The sequence below is a fragment of the Pseudomyrmex gracilis genome, unplaced genomic scaffold (assembly GCF_002006095.1).
Source record: "Pseudomyrmex gracilis isolate BER0280 unplaced genomic scaffold, ASM200609v1 scaffold_107, whole genome shotgun sequence".
In the NCBI taxonomy this organism is placed as follows: Eukaryota; Metazoa; Arthropoda; class Insecta; order Hymenoptera; family Formicidae; genus Pseudomyrmex; species Pseudomyrmex gracilis.
In genome coordinates, this window is record NW_018020691.1 from 127,711 (window position 1) to 155,379 (window position 27,669).

Below are 27,669 nucleotides of genomic sequence, written 5' to 3' on the forward strand. Positions count from 1 at the left end.
CGTACCGTCCACTAATACCACGTTTCCCTCCCTTCTCATTGCAGACGTGCTGGTAAGCGAGCGCTGTAAGTACAAAGCGATCGCCGAAGAGATGGATCAGACGTTCGCCGACCTCGCCGGATATTAGCAGGCAGGCTAAATGTATGCGACGGGAGTGTTACATGCGAAAGAAAGAGAGAAAAAAAAACAGATTGTTCACGCTACGATAAAATGACACTGCCAGCACGCGGACCCTTCGCCACACGTCGTCCAAGTATATTAGCATTCCACGCGCTGAGAAAATCGAAGATGAGAAGGATAATCTCTGACATTTAGCGTTAGCCATAGCAACGCGTGACGGCCATAGAAATTACTTTTTCAATCGTAGTGTTTTGCCAAAAGTATTACCGCGCGATTTATAACATTCCCTCGGTAGCATTTTATATAAGAACTTTACATAAGATTTTTCTTTTATCTCGGAAAAAAACGTTTTTTTTTTAACAGTGATAAGCGTGTATATTTGCGCATCCAAAGACTGGTCAACGATTAATCTGTTTTCTTCCGTTAGCTGCCGCGCAAAATGTTCAATGCCTACGGCGACTTACTGAATATCAATTTTGCCTATCTCTGCACAGCGATCTTATCTTTTATATCCAGTAATCTTCATTATTTGTCCATTTTGCGTACAACTAATATGATATCGAGAAATCTTAAGAAAATACATTTTTTTTTTCACTTTGCTTAGCGCTACAATTTTTACTGAAAATTGTCGAAAATTTGCGATTAACAAACTACAGTACAACATATACATTCCAGAAATGATACGAATGCTACGTCTTATTCTTACTCCTTTTTCTAAAAAAAAACTCTATCTTCTATGGCCTTAAATGTCACATTCATGTTCATCGTCATGCGACAAATGTGTTCAAGACACGTCTCTCTATATATAGATATATATATATATAAGCAGGAAACCAAAAGAATTTCCTTTCGATAATAATATCAATTTAATATCTATATTCGATTGTAAAGACTCGGTATAAATATGTACGAATTGCGAGAATTTAAAAATAAATTTTAATGCTAAGAAATGATTTTAGAGCCAGACAAGCATTTCCTGCTTATAGCATCCATTTTGTTTTCAGAGATGATAATATTCATCGTTAAACATACGATTCTTTACATGTCCTTCACCATACAAGTAGATAGCATGGTCCAGTGGTGCGCTTGAGTTCCGTTAAATTGTATTAAGGAACATTACATATTATCCATATTTTCAAGTCACGCTTCTATGTTGCATCATACTGTAATATCATTATATGTTGTGTCAAAGTACTGATGAAATACTAATTTACTCGCTAAAGCAAAATATTTCATTCTAATAATACAAGATATATTATATAAGTGTTCATTACAAGCATGTATAAATAATGCTTTTACAATATAAAAAAGTTTGAAAAGCAATCTGGGCTGAATCATGATACGAGAAATATGTCTGACAGAAAAACAGAATATACTATTACAAATAAAAATACGCTCAAAAACGATAGAATGAGGAAGTCGATCAAGTTCGATACATCACGACTCTCGGCAACGTAATTTTAATGCTGAACACATTTTGTACTTTAGTCTTTAATCTTTCGCATATTGAGTCAATAGTTTAATGTAATCGTGCAAGAGTTGCCGGGATTGACGATCAATCTTGGACCAAGCTCAGAAACTTTCAAACACGCACTCGATGCAGCGATTTTTGACTCTATCTTGTGTGATAATTATCATTTTATTTGTATTTATATTACTTTCAATAAATATATATGCATATTTTATATCTCTAAATATTGAATGTGTTTAAGTGTTTCATTCTCAGATCGAATTCTAAGGAAAAAGGAATTTGATCGATGACAGAAAAGGAAGGATTTCACATTTCGAGATGGAGTACGCTTGTCAATAACATGAGACAACTGCAGGTTTACATAACATATATATTCATTATTTTTTTATATGATTCAATACGATAATATAATATTATCTGTTTCTAAACACACAACGCTAACATATACTTCTGTATGTTGTAGTTAAAATTTAAAATCTTCATCTCTCTTTTCAGCAATCTAATATAATTACAAAAGTGCTGAGTAACACGTTTCCAAAAATATCGTTTCTCTTGCTTATAATAGATGGGACGACGTCATGTGTGGTTCGCAAAACAACAAGTTACTTATAATTTTTTTTTTATACATTTTGTTAATTTGCCCATTTCCACCGGACGTCGTTCCACAGTATAATACACCTATTCAGGTAAATGTAGATACGTTTCTGAGGAACCACTTTACGCTGGTAATTTGGAAATGCGCTAACAAAAAAAGTGTCATAAAAAGCACCCGTTGATGGCAACACGACACACTATCAACAACCAATTCAGTATTAATCTTCCGTTACGAATTAACTGGTAACCTCCTCAGATTCGGTAAATTCGATACACAATAACTTAACAAATACATGTAAATGCGATTTTGGAACGAAGCATACAAATGGATCATACGAGATAAAACTTAAGAACTACACAGTAAATATTGGTTAATTGTCTTTAATTAGTTGAAAATCGTTAACAGTACTTAAAATCAGTAACAGTATTATTTTTCGTGCTTTAACAGTGTTAATTTCGTAGCAAGAAACAAAGGCCAACTTTCGGAGAATCTTTCGCATCAACAATAGTATGCGTTCCTCGTAATTTTAACTTTTTGTTTTCAATGTTAAAATAAATGTAAAATATAAATCGGACTAATTAAGACACTTCGTTTCGTGATTGTCCTTCGTATTTTTTTAAATATATTATTCTCTTCTCTCTTATTAAAAAAAAAAAGCTTATATTGCTATCAATTAACAGCCTAATATACGTATAAGGCACGTTACATTGTTGTCTTTCGACAAATGCAAAAGAAGAGTTGTTCCTACGTTTCATTACTATATTAACAAACCAAAAAGTTAATGTTACCTTTTAACATATAAACATATTTTTATACGAACATACTTGAAAAAATATGTATAATAATTGATATAAATGATAATGTAAAAGTAGAAAGAACGTACTATTTGCGTGGTTATAAAAATATAACTATAAAACTCTGTCTACCTCTCTTTCTCAGATGTTATTTGATGTGTTATTCAGAATGTCCATCAAATGACAAGTAACAAAACCTTCTCATCATTAAAAAAAAAATAGAAAAAATAATAAAAGCTGTTTCAATTAAACGGAATTGATATAGGTTTTTTGAGATCTCTAACAATAAGTATATCTTATAATCGTATATATTTCCAATTTATCTAAATTCAAAATATTAAAATGACGGAATGATAATTCGAGCAATTCCTTTGATAATATTGTGGCGGCTGAGAAGAAGAAAATTCAAAATAAATAATAATAATAATAAAAAAAAACATTACATTATTCCTAATTGATCGTCAGAATTTTTGTTACTGTGTTACATACAAAGTTTCAGAATTTTAATTATTGCAGGCACAATTTATCGCAGTTATATATCGCAGAGAGTTTGGTCCCATGATTCTAATATATTATAAGTGTTAAACTATATATTGTTATTTAAAAAATTGATCGCGACCATGTTCGCGCTGAATTTTGGATACTTTCGTAAAACACGTTCTCTTCAAGCATTTGCGAAGCAAACTTAAAAGTTTATACATTTTCTCAAGCATTCCCCGGTTATATACTTCAAAATAGACTATTCAATCTTATTAAAGTTGTCCACGAAATTTCGAGATAGCTATTATCTGCGTTAATGTTTCGGAATTTTCGATTTAATAATCAAAATAATTTTGCTTTTCCATTTATCGTATCAGCCAGTGACATTCTGTTGAAACCGAAGGAAAAGACAAGTGAATTTTGAAAACTTTTACAAATAGCTACACACTAATTAAAGTAAATACCTAATTTTTTGTTTGTTATTTCGAATAACAGCAAACGAATAACTTCGCAACAAAAGCGCTACCTCGAGTATTATAGATATATCGCGTTTCTTACTCCGTCTTTTACTTAAGCAAAGCACTCGAATTTAAGTGCTTTAGTCGACACACAATGATTAGCGAGTGTCAAAAAGAATATTTAAATCTGCGCCGGCTCGACATAGTTAGCAGGTAACATGCCGTGTCGCCCCGTACGCTGCACCAATCCGGTCATCCATCCCTCGTCGACGGCTGTGCAATTGACAATCAGATCACCGTCACAGAAGCTCACTTCGTCGAGATCCTGTGCCTCGTAATCATACATCGCTCTGTATACTCTCTGCAAAGAAAAAAAACATTGTAGAAAACAAATATGTAAACAATATAATGCAACAATATAAATAATTAAAGAGATATTTACTCCAACGTTAGAAGGCGGAGGCGGCTGCTGATGCTGAGGTTGGTGCTGAGGTTGATGCTGAGGTTGGTGCTGAGAATGGTGCTGCGATTGATGCTGAGAGACATGATTGTTGTTCGTGGCTGGTGTTAGCGATCCGTAATAGTCGTTTACCGGATCGATGTCAGCAACCGAGCCGATTTTTCGTGTCGGTGGATTCGTCACTGCAATGTGTATCTTTGTGTAGAACTTATCCATAATTCCATAGAACTGTTAATTTGCGTCAATACATCGTTCAATCTAACGTCATAAATTTTAGTAACAAGTGGTGTAAACAAAGAACCAGAAGAAGAAACGTTACGCAAAAGCGATTACACACTTTCTATTTTCCCAACGAGGCGAGCAGCGCGATGTCGTAACAATTAATTCCAGTGCAAATTGCTATGACGACTTGCTTTTGTTGATGAATCGCGTGAGATGCAGATACAAAGTGTACGTATGACGCAAGTATGAAATATGTATGTTTAATCTGACAAGCGGCAATAAGACTATAAGCACACATAGCAATCTAAGCTTATAATAATTCTGCGATCGAGCTATATAAATAGAATTAAATTGTCTATCGTAATAAAAGAGTAATCCAATTAAAAATTGCAAATCCGTAGATCGTCAGAAAATGTGCGTAAGATAAAAATTATATAAAAAAAGTAAAAATAATATTACACACACGCACACGGAAGGAGAGAACACTCATAAATAATTCTTATCACTTACGTGTTGCACACATGCTATTGTAATTTTACACGACGCAATAATATCATCAAGTATAGTATTAATGTTATGTACAATGCATCTGTGTTACAAAATTATTTGTTACAAATAAAGTCGTATCATTGCTCCAGTGTCATACGATAATCAAGTATAGCACAGGCATCATGCAATTCAATTCCATCGTCAACACGGTGGAAAGAAAAAAATGTGCAGCGATTGCAGACGCGAAGACAAACGCACCTGGTCCCTTGTCGCTCGTATAGATAACCGTTGTGGCAGCTTGTCTTGCGGAATAAGGACTCGGCCTCGCTTCGCTAAGAGGATCGTAATCGGCGATCCTACCTGGTGTCCTCTGTACAGGCGAGTTCGCCGTTCTTGCGGGCGGCGGATTGGCGTTTATACTTGATGCAGGAGCGATCGTACCGTCCGTGTACTCTACGTATTCTATATCAACAGTGTACAGAGAAGCTAGCGATACATGATTCAACAAGAAGCGCGGCACGATCCGCCACCACGAATGGCAATGGTCGAGTATGTGTGTATATAAAAACAAATAAATTGCGAACGTTGAAGATAACAAACATAAAACAACGAATATTAAAATTCGTTTCTTCGAGTTTCGCATTACCGTTCGAATCGATTGAGCGAACAAGTGTGAGAGTCGTGTGACCGTTGTATCTTTTCCCCGCATTTTTTTGAATATTAAAATTAGCAATTAGTTTTTCATATTGTGCGTATGAAAAAAAAACTTGGGGATTAGACACTGTTACGAAAATCGTCATGAATGATCGGTGCTAGAACATAAAGAAATTAATTACGCTGTTCAACACTTACTAAACACGATTAAAAAGCCCAAGAGCGCACGTATGAGAACGGTACTGTTACCGTTGTACACGATGATTTACGACAGAAAGATAGTAGCGTAATAACACGTCGTACGCGCGCGGGGCGCACAAAAGTAGAGAATCAACGATTATATTCACCACTTACCTATTTGTTCGCCGTTTTCACCGGTCATCGTCCTCTTTTGCTCCATGATCGCCTTCTTCTCGAGCTCGCCGTGATAAGCGACATTCGAGATTATCTTACTGTTCTGTTTGATTCTAAGCGTTTCCGGATCGTCCGCCACCTGCGTAAACTTTCCCTTCGCCTTCTCGAACTCGGCGTGATACTTCACGTTGCTCTGTATCTTCGTGTTCTCCGCGATACGTTTCAGCTCCGGTGTCTCCGCCATCGTTGTGGCTTTTGCTTTTGGTATGTGTCTGTGTGTTCGAAAACACGAGAAAAAGAGAAAAGTTATTAACACAAGTGATACTTTTTTTATTTTTGCAACAATATTTTCTTTTTCTCGCATAAAATTCAAGGATTTCGGAACACCCGTTAGATCGCGTATTCCAGTTTCAGTTTCGTGTTTCTTTCGTCTTAGCGAGAATATCTCGCACGTGTGTGTGTGTGTGTGTGTGTGTGCACACGCGCGAGCCTCTCACATTGTTTTACATAGATTCCCCGGGCGATCTTCTCTACAAAGAAAACATGGAAGTTCACTGAATAATACAAGTTTCAAGCGAACGACAAGCGGTCAACGACGTCACTCTTATCGTGAGCATCCTTTATGCGCGGTAGTGTGTCGATTATACTAGATGCAAAGAGAGAGAGAGAGAGAGAGAAAGAGAGAGAGAGAGAGAGAGAGAGAGAGAGAGAGAGAGAGACGAATGACATAAAAGCGAACTTGTGCTGCTCTCGCGGTGTCGAGATTATGTACGCGAAATATGAAATCAGTTCGAAAAAGTCAACTATCCTACTCGTGCGCGCGCACAATGATGCTAATGTGTGTGCGTGTGTGATAACGATATTTACATTTTTTTGTCATTATCATTGCCCCACAGAGCAACGTTATCTACAGGTCTCTGCATTAGACAACTTTCGCCGCGAATTAGACATATGTGATAATAAAAAACTTTCAGTCTTAAAACAGTTATTCCATTTCCGATGCAAACCGATGAAGATTTATTCCGCGTGGTAGTTAATATATTACTTGAGATACGTTATAAAATGTCTTCCTCGTCTTTTTGTTTAACCAAGAAATTCCTTCTAACAGCGATTATTGTTACGTCTTACGCCTCGTAAGACGCACAAAGCGCTTTTCATTTACACATATCGCAGCTGTGAGAACTTATTAATTAGACGAGTAATGATGAAACTAGCGATTAGCGTAAGCCGGCGAATTAAATGCTCGTAAACTAAGCTATTTTGAGCGGCGCTAGCGTGTTACCTACGTACAATGTACACGGATAATTAAGCCTCGCACGCGCAAAGCGCTTTTGCCCGAAGCGCTCTCTCTCTCTGCGCGCGAATTTGCAATAAGGAAAATTTATTTAATCGACGTGCGAGCGCCGAGTGAAATTCGATAGAAACCTCACTTGGCCGATTGGCAACTCGACCGATTTAATCGCAACGTGTAACTATCCGGTACCTACTTATTGAGATAGAAATCGGCGCGTGAACGCGTAACCGTACGTATGTACGCGCGCATGTACACGTGTAAGTAAGTGACACGCGTGAGAATGCATTTCGGTGACACGTGGTGCGAACGTATCGACGCGGTATCGTATCGCGGTAACAAAAAAGAAAACAAAAATAAATAAAAAAATGTCGGAGCTATGGCGCAACTAAGGAAGTACTTTGCATTGTATTAATAGAAATACCGGGCTCAAAAACCTGTTACCAAGTTGCCACTTTCTATACCGTGCTTTTTTTCACGCGTCCGAGAATGTGTTATATTTATATACCGTAACACAATATTTTCTGATAAAATATGAGAGAATATTCTGTTACACATGCGCGCGGGAGTACACACGTAACGATAAATAATGATTTATCGTTTCAAATTAAATTATTGCTCGCAAAATCTAATTGCCTCAAAAAAACGCGTTCTTCTAATGATTGCGCTGATGTAACAACACAACATCAATCAATCTTTGAATTATTCTCCCGAGACAATCATCGAAAGCGAATCGTGTAAATCGGATTTATAACGTGTGTGCGAGACGTAATCGAGATTTGTGTCACGACTTCGCTTTCCTTGTACGGGGGGGTTATAGTACGCGCGTTGTCTTACCCCGGTGTGTAATTGTGCCACGCGATTACGTAATAACGTCTCGGTGCACCGTGTACGAATATAATAGGCGTGCGCGCACAGATCCGGACTCTCTTTGTCCGGACGAGGCGAGGAGAGTCGCACATTGTTCCAACGTTCCCCACGTGGAAAACTTTATCTTGACGATGCGTCGTGGTATGTTCGAGTTCCTCGAATTCAGCGTGGAAAAAAAGTGGGGAATTGCTAAAAATACACACGCTGTGAGAACGAGAAAAGAGAATAACCGCGAGAAACAATGCGGTCGTCTCTACTCGTTCGCGATTGTGTCGCACTTTTCTCAAATTGTTGTATTATTGCGCACAACGATGGAAAATAATAATATTAACGAATAGTAGATACGATGAACGGCAAAAGAGGATACGTATTTCGCGAAGTGCTCAGAATAACACACGTATACGAAGCTGTAATTTTCGAGATAAGTTGAAACGAAAGAGGCCGCATGAGAAAGATAACTCGAACTTCTGTATCGATATCTTCAACTCCACAAGATTGCGCTTGCGATAAGAGGGAACACTTAGCTCGATAAGAAACAATTATTTGATAAGGAACGGTTTCACAAATAAGGAAGATTTGTACGAGAGATATCGAAGTTACAATATATGATTTAAATAATCTCGTCAATGAATAGTCGTTTTCCGCAAAAAAATTTTATAATACGCAATATGGCATGTACAATCAATTCGCTTCTTCTTGGGAACTGTCCCATTACGGATTACATCGACCGCAATATGAACGAAGTGATTCATCGAATAATTTAACTACGTAACACATACACGCGCGCGCGCATTGCGATGACTAATCTCTTAATAAAACGTTCTATCTCTCTTTTCCTTTTCTTCTTCCTTCTTTCCCCCCCCCCTCTCTCTCTCTCTCTCTCTATCTTCTCACCTATTTACAACGACATAAGTCCGTAAGATATCTCTTTTATTGAATTCTACTTACGTATTCAAAGCCGTCTTAGGTAGAAAATATGGAAATTTAACGTATGTTAGCATATAACTCAAGTAAAGTTAACGTAAATCCGATACGCAAAATGTGTTTTTTAACACTGCTTTCTTAAAATAAATCTCATAAAGTCGCAAAAAAATTTACACTTATTATCGTTCATTGATAACATCGCGGACTCTACGCGTATTTATTTACGCGTGCGACAGGACACGTTTCATTGTTCGATAAGGCTTCTTCTTTCTCGGATTACTTGTTTACATACGCGCGACACTGCTCCATGCTTTATCGAATATTACGGAGCGTGAAACGCACAGCCGATGTGCATCGAAGCAGATAACATCTGTTGCACCTGATGTTATCGCAGGTCGATCGAGTGGCAGCAACAAGATAGTATCAGGAAATTACGACCGAGGTTCTTAACCAAGGTTCTTAAGAAGCCAACACATTGAACAAGAGATTTTAGCAATGGAGGATAATTGTTTAGTTCGACTCTCCACATCGTCGATTTGAAATCTAATGAATTTTTTATTCTACCCAGTAGAATGTTCTTAGAGGTCGTTAATTTTCCGATCTAACTTACGAAGCTATAAATTTTTGCGCATTGAGAAAAATGCCTTCTTGTATGATTTACGTATCTTCGTATGCAGGATCTGCGTATTTTTTCCTGAGAAATTTATTCGACGCTCGCGACCTTTAAAGTTTAATGGTATAAAGTTTTCCAATACGCACGCGAGAGTGGGATAAATGACAGCGTGACGTTAAAGAACGTTAAAACCGCACATTTCTCTTTCTCTCTCGCGCGAGTGATTGCGTGCGTGTACTACAATATTGGACCGATGCGCGCAACGATGTAAAGTTTTGTGCGATGACGCGGGAGGAAATACTTCTCTCAGAATAGATTTATTGGATTCCGTTACTGAGGAAGAGGCTTCGGAAACTTGTCAATCGTGACGACAAAGCGAAGCCATATCTCCGGCCGCGTTCTAGAAATTCTCACAAAAGCCGGGAGAGCATGAAAAGTCTCTCGGCGAGGCATCACCTCGTTTAAAAAGAACGATAAAAAATTTATCTTTTCTTCGATATTTAACATTGTTGTAAATTAAAACATTTTGTGAAACGTGTGCTCTAAACACACCAATTCTCCGACACGTGGAACAGACGCAAGAAAATTGTATTTAAATCGAGATTACGGTAAGATCCAAAAAACCAAGTTCGGCTCATATAACGTACAATCGTATTTGCTAGATTAGGAAACATCATGGAAATCGTGCACTCGCGGCAACTGCTTCGCGATTTAATTAACTGTAGAAAATTACACGCTTTCCATAAACAAGCATACTAATTTTCTAGGCTTCGGGTAGACATCTCGCTTGCAAATGTTGGTTGTCTTTCGGGAAGAGAAACATTATTTTCCTAATGGTAAATTGCCTCACGAAAGTTCAGTGTACTTTCCAGAGTACGTCACACTGTCAACGTTTGTTACCAAGTGGAAGTCTAATATCTAACTCTTCACGAAGAGTGGTTCGCTTTGATAACAAAATTTATTACTGATAAGTAAATAGAAAAGGAGTATAGAAACGCTTCAAAAAAATTCTCATAAAAACAGGAAAAATATCATGGCCCTTTGAAACAAAAAACACTGGTGGTAATGTGTGTGTGATAGTAGCATTACTTTATTCAAGCAACGTAATATATAAAACGTTTTCGGCCTTTGATTAGGCCTTTATCAATATATGTCTATAAAAATAAATCAATTGTTAGATTCGCAAAATTTAAACCGTTGTACACTTCTGTCGGTCCTCAGTTACTTTTATATTATCAAATTGTAATCATGTGACTCGATTAAGTTTTTATTTCAAGAACAACATTATTATGTGCGTTAATCAATTGACAAATTCCATCTACTTGTCTGTAAGTTGTAATTGTAATTTTATAAATTTTGCGAATCTAACAATTGATTTATTTTTGTAGACATATATTGATAAAGGCCTAATCAAAGGCCGAAAACGTTTTATATATTACGTTGCTTGAATAAAGTAATGCTACTATCACACACACATTACCACCAGTGTTTTTTGCTTCAAAGGGCCATGATATTTTTCCTGTTCTTATGATAAGTAAATGTTAATCACAAGAACTGGCTTGCGTCAGACCAAAAAAAAAACTGCGTGCGTTAGAATTTTTACATATTCGAATATCTAAATGTACGAATTTTTATCTATATCGACTCTCCCCGCATCCGTTCCCCGGTGGTCTCGCGGTGACGCGTTTCGATACGATCGTCGCAAGGAGCGAAATCGGAACGAACGAAACGAGTTAAAAACTTTAGAAACAAATGTAAGTCATTCTGCATTTTGTAAACAAAAAAAAAACAAAAAAATTACGTACCATCACATCAGAATCGACTGTTTTTTCGTCGACGTAACAATGTGAATTCCGTATACCAGGCAATTTGTACAGAGCATTGTTGCACACTCGCTTCCGATACCGCGCTGAAAGTTCACGTGCATCGTTCGCTCATTGCGACACTCGCTTTGTGTGAAATCCGCGTGTTGATCCGAAAGGCTCGCGGTGTTACGCAGACGAGATAAATACCGGATGCGCGCGAGAGAATGCACGCCTAGCGAATTTAATTTTTTTAATCACGGATTTTCAGCATGAACGATCATCGTTACAATGCGGCGTGCATACGCGATGTTGTTTTCGATGAGCGCATCATTGTGCGTACGGATGTGGGGACTTGTAAAATTTCATACGTGTCCCGCGCGCGTTCCCCGGGTGCATTGTGGGACAAGGTCGGTTCACCGTAGACACGCACGGACAGGCCACGCTAGGCTGGGCACCCCCTAGCTGTTAAATTGTTCGAAGCTAAAAGTGCGGCATGACAGGCGGCGGCATTTCCTGTTCCATCTGCGCGCGACGTCTCGTCGCGTCGGAGCGAACGACTTTTAAACGCGTTTCGGCGTTGTTTCCGCTTTGTATACTTCTAACCGTTTTTCCCTACATAAATTATATTTTAGTTTTTTATAATTTTATTACAAGAAATTATGCGAAATTGAAAGTTTTGAAATACATACACTTGTGTAAACAAATTTCATATTTCAATTGTTAAAAGTTTACAAAATAAATAACAAACAATTAAAACTGAGATTCATCTCAGGCTCTGTGAAGTCTTTAACTAATAAGAATGATAAGTCGTTGAGAGCCGTTTGCTGGATGTTATGCGGAAAATATGTCTAAATATATATGTGCGTGTGTACACATATATAATCGAAATCACGTTTTTCACGTGAGTTTTTTGAATTGTAATAACAATTCTAATAATCATATAGAATGCTCAACTTGCATCTCGTATATGAAAAACCCCTTTATAATTAAATTAATTTGGGGGGATATTCGGGGTTCTTCATATACGAGATGCAAGTTGAGCATTCTATATGATTATTAGAATTGTTATTACAATTCAAAAAACTCACGTGAAAAACGTGATTTCGATTATATATGTGTACACACGCACATATACAGGGTGTCCCAGAATTGCCGTACAATCTCTCGTAGGCAGGTAGAAGGAGTAAAACTGAGTCGAAAAGTCCTGAATCATTTTTTTATATTATTTATAATAAAAGAGTAATTATTGAATAAATCAGGCCAATCAGCGCAGACCTTTAGCCAGGCGCACGTTAGTGAGCCGCGCGCCTGGTGTGTGTGAGCGCTCACTGACGTGCGCCTGGCTAAAGATCTGCGCTGATTGGCCTGATTTACTCAATAATTACTCTTTTATTATAAATAATATAAAAAAATGGTTAAGGACTTTTCGACTCAGTTTTACTCCTTCTATCTGCCTACGAGACATTGTACGGCAATTCTGGGACACCTTGTATATTTAGACATATTTTCCGCATAACATCCAGCGAACGGCTCTCAACGACTTATCATTCTTATTAGTTAAATAACAAACATTTGAGAACAATGGAAAGATATGACAGATCTCTTATATATTGCAGAAAAAATTCATTTTTCAGTAAAACTCGAAATATACTTGGGTGTCATGCGATGTCAAGTAAGCTCAAATTAAGCTGACGAGGATATTTCCGTATAGAGAAGACGACAAAAAAATTTTGCGAAAAGCAACTTTTGCGTAAAAAAAAAAAAATATTCAAGTTAGAAAAATTATAAGGCACGTTTAACATATCGATCTGTGATCGAGTATATGCGTGAAAATGTGCGACGCACAAGCGAGTGACGTTTGCTGGATAAAAAAAAAAACAATTCGTTGTCAAAGGAAATGACTCACTTGTAGTGAACCGCGGGATGATATCATCTCGAACAATTTTATTAAAATTTGGAACGATGTGTGCTGGTGTGTGTGTGACTAAAGATAGCGCGCGAGTCAGGAAAGACGAAAAACAGAGGCGTATGAGAAGAAGAAAAGATATTCGACAATCGCGTATAGAAAATAACATATTCTATACAAAGATTTTTATTGTGTTTTTACTTTAAAAGTATTAAAGATACAATCTTTTTGCACACTTCTCTTTTTAACCTTCGGCTTAAATATGGTTTTGCTTCTTGACTCTTTTTTGTATGTTTCAGGCTTATAAAAACAAAGTTTTATTTGTTAAAATGTACTTTTATATTCGCATTTACATTGAAGTCGTCGTCATCGTCGTCGCACTGAGAGAAAATGCAAATGTTGCGAAGGAAAAAACGACAGACCCAAAAAAGGCGCATAAGTGCGACGAACACGTGTTCTCTTTTGCGCTATCCGGTAGACTGCTTAATTTGACGTACATATACGTATATGTGTACAGCACGTCAAGATGTGTGTGTGAGAAGAGAGAGAGAGAGAGAGAGAGAGAGAGAGAGAGAGAGAGAGAGAGAGAGAGAGAGAGAGAGAGAGAGAGAGAGAGAGAGAGAGAGAGAGAGAGAGAAACTCGAAACATATGTTCATTTAATCGTAACGTTATATCCGTAAAGAGCCACTTTATCTAACTTGCGATATTTCTTTTCGGGGTCGATAATCTCGAATAGACAAGTAAGCAGAAACTTACTTGTTTAAAGTTGGTCTCGGGCGATGCTCAGCTGCGCTTCGTAGAGAGATGCAACGCGGAACGACAAGACAAAGACACGCGAGAAGTAACGGGATGCGCGACGAGAATGTCCGCGATTATGTCCGCTCGCAACGTTCGATAACTTCGTTGAATTACGTTACCGTAATGATTGCAGACGAAGATATTACAATTTGTCGAGATTAATGTTACGGATGATTTCCGAAACGTCATATATTACAATCAGCTCGAATAAAAACGCAGTTATTATATAAAACTTTGTGATCGATGTTACAAACAACAATATTAAAATACCGCGTACAGTTAAAAATAAAAGAAAGTTTATAGATTACTGAAACAAAGAAATATCACGAGCGACGCGCGCGCGTGTGTGTGTGTGTGTGTGAGTGAATTGAAATTGATCTCCACGCAGAAACGGGCTAATGAACGAGAGAGATAAATTTATATGGCGCGAGAGGGAGAGATAAAAGGGTAGACAACCAGACGAATGAATGAATCTCACGACTCACACGTGTTCTGCTTTGCTTATTCAGTACGTCGTCTGATTCGACACGCATTGCTGACACATACCCGTTGCCGTCGCGGAATACGAAATTCTTTCGATGAGACATTATCTGTAACGCACCTTTCAACTTCGTTGCCCGTTGTTCTTTCGATCAATTTAAAAACCAAAAGACAAACGCCCCGGGCGCATCTAACAGATGCCATCACGTCAAGTGTGTACCTTTCTAAGTAATAAACGTTAAAAAAAAAATAATAATAATAATAAAATGTCAGGAGGTTATCGCAGAAAAACGTTAAAAATACCAAACGTTTTTCCCTCGGGTCTCCATTGCACAAACTGCGCAATTGCTGTTTGTCGGAGTCACGAAATTAACCAAATCTTGAAGAGTTAATTTCATTCTGTGGTCCGACACACAATCATTTTTCTATTTGTATTGTTTTTTTTCGAACAACGAAACACGTTTATCAATTCAGATTCCATCAATTTTGTCATTTCTCGTTGCTTAATCAAAAGAACAGTTATAAAAAAAACAAGATTTTCAGCATCAAGTTCCCATGCCAGTGCGATATCAGATATTGCCACATGTATGTAAGTTATTATTATCTGTTCGACTAATAAATAAGTAAACGACTCTAGCGCATGACGAAATCTCTCGATCGTTCTTAATTTTCTTAATGATAAGTCAAATGATTTGTCACATTTTTTTTTTAAACGGCGTCCCGTTACCGCGTTATTAGGCGGGACAAACTTAATCACGAAGAGTAGCAATATTGTGTACCGCCGCGCGAGATAACACTAATTAGAATCTAAATTACAACCCTTCTCCGTGGATTATTAAGCTTACGTTGCACACATCGTTGTATCGAGTTGTAAGTGAAGTAAGACTATCCGAGAGAAAAGACACAAAACTGGTTTTCGACGATTAGTTATTACATTTCTTTCGATCGAGAGCATGGAGCTCTCAATTCGCGCACATATCCACATACATATCCACGGTTGTAACCACGAAGTCTCGCGCTTAAAGAGAACGCGTTTGAATTTATCAGCAAATGAAAACATAATATTGATTAAAACAACATCAAATTTTCACGCTTTCTCTGTATCTTAGTTTTTTTTTTTTATCGGTGAACGCGAATAAAAGAAAACTGCGCTGCGCATTTAAACAATGACGATGACATATTACACATATGTGTATATATACGCGTCGTCGTGTTTCTAGTTTATTCACGTCGAACGAAAAAGCGCGTTTTATTTGCGAAACAAATCACGAGAAAACGATTCATTCTGGAATCGGCGTAGAGAAAATAATATTTATTTTGCACGGCACGCACGCGAATCAACCAGCAAGTAAGACCTGAGGCGAAGCGTCAGATTATGCAAAGTATTACGCTACCGGCGACGTGTGGCAAAGGACGTCGTGCGCGTTTAAAAGTCCTCGCCGCGCGTTTAAAAGGCGAGGAGGAATCCTCCGCGCGCGCGCGCGCACGCACGCATGAAGAAGGCGCGACAGCCGTGCATTATCCCTCGAGATCGCAAGGACCGTTTGCTCGCTTTCGCTCCGTCGACACACCTGGCATATGTTTAGCTTTAAGCGAAGGATTTGCAATCCCGCGAGCGAACGGCTTATTCTGATGCTTTCACACTCTTCTCGCGCGCGCATGATCCTCCAACCGTTTGTTTACCGGATATTAGACGTCGCGTTATTAACCACACACACATGCCGTGCAAACACGAAGGAGCCTGCGAGGTGCGCGCGCATGTCATTAGTATCGCTAATATCAATGTTGCCGCACTCCTTTTCCCCCCCTGATGAATGCCGAGCGAAACCAGCGGCCAAAAAAAAATCAAATTGCACGCGTTCGCGGATCCTAAGCAAACATATTACACGTCGTTTCGATTCCGCTTCGAGCTATTCGAGAAAAACGAGAGATTTGCTTAACGCGACACGACAATCTCTCTTTTATCTCAAATAAAACGAATTAACTCGCGTGTTCCGTAATTATTCTTTTTTTTCGCAGAAGACTATCAATTTCCCGCGTTTACGTGTGTCCAAACAACAATATTTAAAATTCGCGATGTAGCGTTAGTTTTGATTTTCGAATGTTAACTCATCGCGACACTAACGCGGTTATGCAAAGCGATTCGTTGTGCGACAAAAACCCGGTTGGTGTAGCCGCTGCAACGCCGTCAGCGATTTTCTGCGGGGTCAACTTTCTTTCTGCGGCAAAGTGGAACGCGCGCGCGCGCGTCGTGAATTTCGTCAGAGAGAACAAGAAAGAGAGTAAGAGAAAGAGAGAGATATGTGCGATCGTGTGCGGAAAGGAAGTCAAGTTTATAATGTTTTAACTTACGCTTCGCAATATGGCTGTTTGTTGAAACCCTTGTACGTTCGCATGTTCAGAGTCATACCGCAGCCCTGACACTTGAAGCATTGCTTGTGCCATATCTGTAACAGGGAAATAAATTAACATTTTACATGTTGTTTTTTATCAATCTTCACACAATTGCGAAACAAACATTAAGATAATTAGCTTTGCAATTCTTTTTCTCAACCTCATTCTTCTCGATGTGAATTGCCGCGCGTTGAAAACAGATGAGAGAAAACTAAAAAAATTAAATACCGCGCAACAGGGAAATTAAAACAGAAAAAAAAAAGATTAAATATATTTATCGATGTTTAAGATCAATACCAACTAAATTGTCAGAGATCGCTAAATGATAAGGTCATTAAAAAACTTATATTGCTTTTTGATATTGTTTATAGATATCTAGCGGTATTACTAGATACTGATATCGCGAGATAACAGAGTTTGTAGTTCAGATAAAAATACGCGTCGAGCGGTTCATCTTCGCGCCATTCATTACAAATGTCTGTTTGCTACAATTGCAAAAAAGTTGGTCATAAAAGCTGCCCTAATTCACTGAGAAGTCTCTGAAATAAGAAAGAGATACGATATTCACTTGGAACTAAAATACAATGTACAAAAGTAAATAAATATTTCTATAACAATTCCACACAATGCAATTCATAAATTGTCAATAATAATTCCTGAAATGTTGAAAGAAGTTCCACTCTGCCGACTAAACTATCACGACTCGATCTACACAGAAAAAACAATGAAGTTGCTTCAATTAAAGTTGACGTCACGGACTGCCACAAAAATAAATAGTTCATTCAATTGCATATGCGATTAATTTAATGTCTAGATTCTTAAAGCAATTATCTGCTGTGTGTAGTGCAATAATATTGATGTTGCATCAACAGAATATATTTCAATTAAACTAATATTGTTGATTCAACATCATTTTCTTTTCCGTGTATCCTAAATCGTTAAGATGTTACGATGCAAAGTTACATTGCTACAAAAAAATAGACAGGAGGATTGTCGCAAGGTACGGCTTTCAAAGTATCTCAGTTGCTAATGAGCTTTGTTCCAATAGAACAAAGCGTACGTACGGCTTTATTCATCGCATTAACGTATATTAAACTAATCGAAGGTCGTCGTACAGTCGTATCGGCAATCGGCAAGGCCGTTCTCAGGAATCGACAAAGGTTATAGATCGCGAGAGAACGCAATCGCAGACGATCCCATCGTGCAATCGTCGCGAAACGACACGCGTGATGACTCATTACTACAAAACGAGTGCGACTTCTCTACTAACTCTTCAGTGACAGACATAAAAAATGATCTACGAGTTGTTCAGACTGGGTCTGTGAGATCCACGCGACTTTAAGTTTGACTTTAATTTAGTCACGTGTCTTTAAAAACAAGACCAAAGTAAGGTCACGTGACTGGAAGAAGAGAAAAAACAACACGTAACTAAAGTCACGTGACTTTACTTTAGTACGTGTGTGTTTAAAAACGCTAAATTATTACACCTAGTAGAGACACTGGTTTAAAACTTTTGGGTGAATCTCGTAGACCTATATCTGGTACTGAAGGGTTACCATTTCCTTGTTACATTTTGTGTTACAAAATTACGCGGAATTAATTTTAAACTAAAAACCTTTGAACTATTTATGTAGATACATAGCTTTTGCAATAGCGATATATGTGACGCAAACGAAAGCAAGCGTCACAGGATAATCAAAGGTCGCTTCAAAATACGCTCATTAGTTGCTTTTTTTTTTTTTCTACGCATTTTACAATCGCCAGGCAGTCAGCGGTTTTCTCATAGAACTTCCTTCATTGCAAAATAACGGGCAGGAAGTTGGAAAGACACGGCACAATATACTTAACGATCCTTTCGAAAGTTGTTTGCGTTAGGAAACAATTGCGAGAACAAAACGGAACGGGATGGTAAAGTAATTTTCTGAGATCGCAAATTAGATTTTGTATCGGTAACAAAAAAGTGACATGTGACGTCACGTTGAAAGCAACAAAACGTAAAACAGAGCGAAATTTGACTCGAGTCGTATTTCGTAATATCACAAAGATTTCGCAAACTGTGCGAACTTTTGCTTCTACTTCCGTAACATATTGCAGAGAAGAAAAAGAATAAAGCAGAAATCATCAATGGCAGTTCTCGCTTTTTTTTTATGAAGCGTGATAAGATCCAGTTTCAATTTCTAGACAACACACTGGTCGGGTCGCCGATGTCAATTCACGAGACGATGCTGGAATGTGAGCAATAAACGAATGCAACGGTGTCTCATTGTGTGCGATTATTAATGCACAACGTTGTTCTCAACTGTCGATCAGCAAAATACATTATACAGTCGATATAAGTCGCGCACATTTGCATTGTTTTGTTCGAGACACGTAGTTAGAAGTCGACCTTGTTTTTTTTCTCACTCGCTTTGTGCTCATATTGTAATTATTTCGCACGACAATTAAGGGACTGCGTTAAACTTGCGTAGAGAAAAAAATAACAAGAGAGAGAGAGAGAGAAAAAGAGAAAGAGAGAGACAATATCACATGAAGCTGTTAGATTACTCAACACGTTTGATAATAAATCTGCATGTGGAAAGTAATTGCTACTACGTAGATCGACTTTCTTTCGACCGAGTACTTTCACCCAATTTCGGAATGTCTTTTGCCCGTACAAGGCTTTTGATTTCGCAAGTTATCTTATTTATAAGTTGCTGCATACACGGTGTCCTGGATTTAAGAAGAGAGCGGTCGGTGCGCGTGCGGCAAAAAATCTCTTGCGTTTTTTTTTTTTTTTAATATACTCGCTCGAGAACGCGTTGAAATACAATCTCACGTGTGTTTAGATAAGTAATGATTTAACGACTAAACGCGATACAAAAACTCGAGACATTAAAATTGATTGCTTTAAATTTCTATATTAAATAAACTTTATATATTCAAAAGTTTCTCCAAAACTGACGAGTTTTTCTTTTGCTTTTTTTTTTGCGCGCCAAATTATAGCTTCGCCTAAAACGTTGAACTGACACTATCATCAAAAGTGAAAGTTCGTCTAGCGAATTGTCGAGAGTAAGCGGCAGTCGGCAGAACAATGACAGCAAACCCCCGATCTCTTGGGCAACCTTTCTCTTGAGCTAAATATCAAACGTGATATACACGACGGTAATACAAGTGCAAATTACGCTCTATTTACTAATTGACAGCGATTGCGATCGTTGAAGCAATTACAATAAAACGTCTCTCGGTTTTGATTGATAGAAAGTCGTAAAACGATAATTACTTCGATCTATTTGAATTTATCGTTTTAAATTCGATATTCAAGCGCGATATCTTTGAATCGAAAGGTGAAAAAACCGAGCGAAAACGATGCTGCTTCGATCTGTAGATCGTAAAATAGGATCGTTTTTGCGCAGAATCCACACGTTGTTACTTGGGAAGACGCGAAATAAAGTGACTTGGAATATTGTAACACAAATTTACGTGTCACACAAACGCGACAATAAAAAAGAATCTATTTTAATCACCAAAATATCGAGAGTGTTTTTAGGTTCAAAATAGGAGTAACGTAAAATTTATAGAATTAAAGGTTCAAAAGAGGAGTAAATGAATATAATCGTCAAAGTAGGTTTAAATAAGTATATTGGTCACAGTTAAATAGGTTCAAAGTATCTTCAAAAATTTGAATAGCATCAAAATTTCGACTCGGGAATCGTTAAAAATGCGTATATCTCACATGTGTCTTATCTACAACGTTTGATTGATGCTTGAAATTTACCACACACATTCCTCGTTTATCACATTCCCCAATCCTTGACGTGCGCGACATTAATGCAGAGCGGGATTGATTTACGCGCGTGTTAATCGAACGAAAAAAAAAAAAAAACCGGTTAAATAGGAATTATATCTCCGTTCATATTTGTGCGCGTTTATGGAATCACATGTGGCGTGTGTATCTCGCGTGTGTAATCGTTACACTTACGCCTTCGCAATCGGACGGTGAGAGACAAGCCGGATGCCCCTCCCCCCGCCGCATCGTTGGCATAACAGGAATATTTAATGGATGAAAACATGCGGATCCAGAAAAGTGAGAAATCCAGGAAATCGCTTAATCGAATTGCGAAAGTATGTTATATCTCACGGTAGAGGATAATTTTAATTAACGATAATCTCCGAGAATCGTGTTTCGCGTGTGTAAACAAACATGTAGTCTTACTCGTTTATTATTCGAACAACACGCATCTCAAATGTGCGACAACACATTGCCAGAAAAAAATACCGTAAAAAAAAAAAAAAAAAAAAAGATAAAAAACAGACCGAACTGTAACATTTACACTGTGACCGGCGAATTTTTCGCGAGCGATTGAACAAGCAACAGGTTGAAATCGACTTCCACCTGTTGAGATCGCGAGACTCACGCGACGAGTATTCGCAACTCAATTTGCTTGTAGTTTTGCTTGCGAATAAACTGCCGGTAGTGAATTTCATTTCGATCATTTCGAGATACGTGTGCAAATCGCAATAAAACATCGAGAGCGTAAATACACTAATGCGAGACCACGCCCTCCGTTCGAACAAAAAAGTAAAAGCTATTTACAATTATACAAACCGTGTTCATATTAAACACGAAGGGAAGAGAGGCTGGGAAAACAGACAAGTAGCTGCTCTTCGCTAATGGGACGTAGATTAATCGTTACTGGCCCATGTAACGTAGAACGCGCGTGCTCGAGTAGAATATACGGGTTGCGTAATGCGAGATAAACAAAAAAAAGAGGGAATAAAACTGACACGAACATCCTAATAAATTTAAGCGCCCTTGAGTACCCTCAAGTGTTTCAATTCGTTTGATAACTGCAGTAGTGTCTTCGATTATACAATAGTTCTGGTAAAAAAAAAAAAAAAAAACAAAAAAAAACAGTTTACATTATTTGATAATTTTGTGGTATACTTCTTGTATGTATCATTTCATAGAGAGTGACGCTTGCGCAGAGTGAAAAGACAGTTAAGATTTTGTTTTCTACACCGAAAAAATTGTATTCTTGTTTTGAGGAGAGATATCCCACTTACTTTATAAGTATATTTTATACTAAAATAGGCGCCAAGAAGAGTTTCTTATTTTAAGAGGAAAATCTTCTAAATAGTAATATTGATACACTGAGAAAAAAAAGTTGTTGAAGTAACAAAATAGTATTTGATTCAACTATATGCAGCGGTCACGGGCTGTCAATGAAATATTGATTAATGTAAGAAGATATCATGTTTCAATAGATATAATAATTAAGTTATACCAAAAGACAATTTAGTTGTTTTAACAAAATTATAATTTGCTTAAATACAGATAACTTTGAATGTACAACACAATAGGACAACACAATATTTTGTCTGCTTATAAAAATAAGCAGTTTGATTAGATAAAATACTTAGTACAAAGAAATTCAGATTATATTCAATTAAAGTAAATGAGAATTGCCTATTTCATCTTTTTTAACAGTATCTTTTATTTGAAATTATCACAACTTATGTTTGACAAAACAATTCATGATTTAGTGAATTAAATATGTTCATTATCACTATTGTTAATTCAACTTATACGAATTTGTTATCTTTATTACCATATGCTTGAATTAAAAAAACAAGATATTTCAGATAACAAACTGAAACTCAACTAAACGCATTTAGTTGAGTTAATAGTATTTTTTTCTCAGTGTAAGAATATATACTGATTAGAATATAAAAAACCTCTATAGAAAAACATATATATCTCACTATCAAAAAAGATTATATTCTTAAATTAAGAATATATTCTTAAATAAAGAATACATTCTTAATTTCAGAAGAATATCATCTAAACTCTTTAAGACGATTTTTTAAGTATAAAATCTTCTACTTACGAGAATATAATTTTTTCGGTGTAAATTCCATCGTGCATTATGTGTCCAAGCAAAAATATTAAAAAATATTTATATGTCAAATCAAAGCAGCGATAACCGTGAAAAAAAAAGCATCACAGATACAACACACAATATGTATGACGTATAAAAGAACTGGGGTAGTCGCAAAGGTCGCTCTGAATCGAATAAGTAGATTATTCTGACAATACACAAAGGGAAAGAAAATAAAGCTTAGAAGACATACTATACAAGCTTATCATGAGTTTTCGTAAAAGGTTTGCCGACTGACAAAGAGAAAAGATTCTCTGTCTTTTTCTCTCACTTTCCAATCCTAATTATAAGCATTTTCCTTTAATAAATCCCTTCGTCTTAATTATTTTCTTTGCATGCTTTAATTTGTCTTAGACTCGTTGAGCGCGTAACGTTGAATATGTTTCGTCTCAATTCCTCCTCGTTTATATATAGCGTCGAACTTCCATTTCGTTCTTTCCATTTCGTTTCTTTTCTCTCTCGTGTTTCCGAAAGAGAAAAAGAGAGAGTAAGAAATAGAGAAAAACGCAGTTGCAATCGCAATTTCACGAGCATCGGAAACACGCAATACGAACAAGTACAAACACAGACGCGAACAACGTCGTACACGCGAATTACACGAGCTGCTTTGCGAGTAATTTGCAAAAAAACAAGTGAACAAGAAAGAAAAATGTTAACGGTATAAAAATTGGCGAACATTTCTAGATATTTTTGTTTTTATGTATAAAACTGATCCTGTATATTACTCAGATGTTCTTATAAAATGCATTTTATGTGATTCAAAGTTTACTTTTATTCCTTTGTAGGAAACGCCGAAAGATAATTTAAAAAAACCAACGTAGCCGATCTCTTTCTTTCTCATGCCGTCGGATACGTCCAAATTTAGGATCCCGACTTCCTTTTATCGCCTCTCGAGCGCTTAGAATTCTCTGGCGAGAAAGCCGCCCACGTGATTTAAACCCCGTTAACTTGTTCGGCGAGTTACATTAACCCTCCGCTACTATGCACACAGACACACAAACACATTGTATAGATAAGAAAAAAATCTTTTTAAGCTGATCAAATGTTGTAATTAATTTATTAGCATCTTTTCTTATTGTAAATACTTAAAATAATCAGAAAATAAAATAAGATAATAAAATAAAATAGTATAAACCTTTAAAATTGTTATCGTTTATACAGAAAACCTGCTTGCCTTTGTTCTACAAAAAGGGAACATTTTAAAATTTGTGAAGTCTTTTCATCTGCTCGTAGTTGATTAGATAAGTACAAGATAACGTGTGTTTCTATACATGTATCTATTCTTGCCGAGACAAGATATGTGTACTAATTAATAAGAATGTTAACAAGGTTATTAGTTATTATAATGTTTTACAGTTTTGGAGTTTTTCTGATATACAGTTATCGTGTGTGGAAAGAGATTCGGCTAAAAAGTGACTCAAGAGAAGAATCTTTTCATTCTCTCTCTCTCTCTCTCTCTGTGTGTGCCGCATATCGGTCATTCAACGTAAGGATAAACGAGACGAGGAATATCGCAGCGAATGGAACTGAGGACGGCTCGGTGAACGGAACTAAACGAGAACGGTACATCCTGTAATCTATCGCAGAAAAAGTTTTGATCCGCTATAATGCGCGCCAACCTTCTTACACATCTCGGCAACAACCGCGAGGAAAGAAAATACTGTAAATTATTTTTTTTTTTAAGAAATGACTCGATCTCTGTTTTATCTTTTCAATCGTTCTTACATCGTAATTGAAATGTTTCTCTAAGCAACATTACTCCCGTAATAAAATATTACACAAGCTCTCTGAACAATCAAACACTGCAGTTTTCTCTATACAAGCTAGAATAACGGGTTACGTTTATATAAATGACAATTCCAGCATATAGAGAAAATATAAATATTGTAAATTCCAGCACAATATAATCGTCCGGCTAATTTCGGATCCGAGAGCTTCTCGCGCGAACAAAGTCGGATAAATTAGCACGACGAATGGCAGTAAATGGGAGTTGCGCACGCCACGGTCTCTCTTTCGAGATGTGTAAAAAGAAATACTTGGGACAGACCCGCATAGAGAATTTGTTCCGTTCAGTGCAAAAGTCTCTCGCGCGAATCATAAATCTCTTTCAAGGTTTTCTACGTAAAACGGAAGTTGGACTCACACGGACTCTTCGCTTGAATGGACTATAGATAGTTAAAATGAAACGAATTTCTCAACGGACACTTTCTTGAATGGACTCCAACAAGTTTTCAGAACTTCCAAGATCAAACAGGATATCGGAATATTCTGTTTCTCATTGTACACATGTGGTCTAGAATAAAAAATTAAATAACTGAAAATAAATTACATGTAAAACAAAAAAAGTAACACAAAAAAGATTATCACAAAATGCAACATATTGAACATCATTTCGTAACCTAGATTTGTGTACAAACAGTATAACATTGACCTATGTGCATTGACTCGCGGTCGAACGATCGAAATTGGTACACAAACGGTAAATCCTGCATGTTTCCTCCCACTCTTCGTTTCTCCGTCTCTCGAAAAATTCTCCTACCCGTTGCATACACCAGCGTTACGTTAAATCACCAGAAGCATCGAACGGAAAATTGTCGATCCTCGTTGTCTCTCTTCTCGCATCTTTACTTGAGCTCTCATTATTTAACGAATTCGAAACCAATTTTAAAAAATATTACCGGTCAATATTTGTTCGAATTACTTGCGCGCAATAATTGTCATCAACATCGTCCAAAAAAAATGAATTATAACCTTCAGCTGGTTTGACGGTATTTGATATGCGCGCGCTAATTATATCCAATTAAATTTGCAACAATGTGCGCAGGTATCATAAATATTCTCATCTTTGTGCGTCGGGAAACTCATATTCTCGTAATCTCTCGTGTAGGTGTAGGTATACGTCAAGCAGAGTACGTTAATTCGTGTCACAGCGTGGCGCAACAAGTAGACGCGACTACCTTTTACATCCATTCGCACTGCCGTTAATCGAGCTCTATTTTTTTTGTTTTTTTTATTAAAAAATTTGTCTATCGTGGCGCAACAAGTAGACGAGCATCCTCGTCGGAGCGTTCCACGATGTTAGACACGCGTGGATCGCACACAGACGCGCCACACGGGGAGGCCGTCGGTTGGCACAGCGAAGGCCGCCGCTGGGGCCGAGCCCTAGTCAATGGAGCCGAACGGGAACGATACATCTCTCTCCCGAGCGACGGGCACTCGTTTCTCTCTCGCCACGTCTCGCCCCGAGAAGAAGCGCGTTTCTTTCAATGATGTTTTCAAAGAGAACGAAGATGATTTGAACATATACCCGACGATCGAACGTACACACAAAAAAAAAAAAGACGAAACCGTGTACGTACCTTATCGAGGCACTTGAGCTCCTCGATCGGATAGACCGTTTTCTGGCAGCGAGCGCACGTCTTGCTCATCTTGCTCGCCTTCGTTCTCGGCTACGTCCTGTTTGTTCGCACTCTCCTCCCGCGTATGTATCCACCAACACCTCACGCACGCACGCACTCACAGGCTTGCTCCTCCCAGCTCCTTCGCGAGTAATACACGCGCACGAGTATTCTCAGTTCTTCGATCCCCGAGAGAGAGACACTGAACGCGGTGGAACGCAGGCAAGTACGCACGCACGCACCGTATATATATATATATATATATATATATATATATGTATGTATATATATATATATATATATTACTGTGTAGTGCCGTGATGCACAGAGCGGAGTGTACGCTAGATGACGACGAGTTGGTATTGCACGTGCGTTATACATACACTAGCGGCACATCTAACCGGCCGTGTCGCTTGGATGACCAAACACCTACAAGAGGACGATCCCGACGACGGAGTTCGTTCGTTCGTGAAAATCCGGCGGGAAAAACGTCACGACGTCCAACCGATATTCGCTCCGATTCGCAACGTTAACGAGACGACTTTAATTTCGCTTCTTACAGATTGCACGGTTTGTTTGTTTTTGTTTTGTTTTTTTGTTTCTTTTTTGTGTCCTGACTTCGCGCAAAATCTAGGAAATCGCAGCGGAAAAGCTCGCGAGCCGCACAAACACTACGTAGCCTCACGAAACTGCGCTGCTCTCTCGTCCTCGCTCAGCCACAAAAAACCCGTCAAATGACAGCGATGGAGCGATGTACCACACTAGTCAATATGACGTCCTGCGGTGAACTGCAGAGAACGGCGAACGCTGCGTCACGTGGTACACGCCGTGATGCACGTTTTGACTCGTGGAGCGCATGCGCGAAGTCAGGAGCAGATGTACATGTCTGTTGCGGGATATTTACAGTAAACACATCAGAGGCCTGAAATAATTTTCAGAAATGTACAAAAAAACATTTTTTTCTGGTTTTTATTATGATTAATATAACAATATATATTGCAAGGATAAACAAAATGCAACGCTGTGTGATCGATTGAGACTGTCAACGTGTTGATAATACAGTGTACTAATATATCGGATAATGTAACTACAGATGATAAGATCATAGTCTATCATATGGCGCTCTCTATGCTGCTAGTTTCTATACGTAGAACAAATTACTTATATTTATAAA

General features: G+C 37.7%; 2 protein-coding genes across 7 annotated transcripts in view; one reads left to right on the top strand and one right to left on the bottom strand.

The window, feature by feature from the left end:
* The window catches only part of LOC109856093 (tropomyosin), a 34,950-nt gene extending 32,662 nt beyond the window's left edge, over positions 1-2,288 (top strand). For 3 of the 5 annotated variants that reach the window (XM_020430990.1, XM_020431006.1, XM_020431009.1), the window contains exon 8: positions 45-1,815. In XM_020430990.1, the coding sequence (XP_020286579.1) occupies positions 45-127 (83 nt within the window). In that variant the 3' untranslated portion in view covers positions 128-1,815. Of the gene's footprint in view, positions 1-44 lie in introns of all 5 variants that reach the window. The other 2 variants (XM_020430999.1, XM_020430993.1) reach the window with 2 other exon arrangements.
* LOC109856095 (LIM and SH3 domain protein Lasp) lies at positions 1,942-26,768 on the bottom strand. Of its 2 annotated transcripts, XM_020431010.1 has the most exons (6): positions 26,457-26,768; positions 17,138-17,232; positions 6,098-6,369; positions 5,348-5,551; positions 4,361-4,560; positions 1,942-4,279 (listed from the first exon to the last, which is right to left on the bottom strand). In XM_020431010.1, the coding sequence occupies exons 1-6, from the start codon at positions 26,523-26,525 to the stop codon at positions 4,100-4,102; spliced, it is 1,020 nt and encodes a 339-aa protein (XP_020286599.1). In that variant the 5' UTR covers positions 26,526-26,768; the 3' UTR covers positions 1,942-4,099. The 2 variants fall into 2 exon arrangements, with proteins under 2 accessions (XP_020286599.1, XP_020286600.1); XM_020431011.1 differs by lacking the exon at positions 5,348-5,551 and having other exon boundaries at positions 26,457-26,766.
* Positions 26,769-27,669: the final 901 nt, after the last annotated feature.

Excerpts from the sequence above, each read along its gene's own strand:
- LOC109856095 (XM_020431010.1), bottom strand. The coding sequence starts at position 26,525 with ATGAGCAAGACGTGCGCTCGCTGCCAGAAAACGGTCTATCCGATCGAG. Across the intron at positions 4,561-5,347 it reads TACGAGCGACAAGGGACCAG|TGACGAATCCACCGACACGA; the intron begins GTGCGTTTGTCT and ends TACACATTGCAG. Across the intron at positions 4,280-4,360 it reads CTCCGCCTTCTAACGTTGGA|AGAGTATACAGAGCGATGTA; the intron begins GTAAATATCTCT and ends TTTTCTTTGCAG.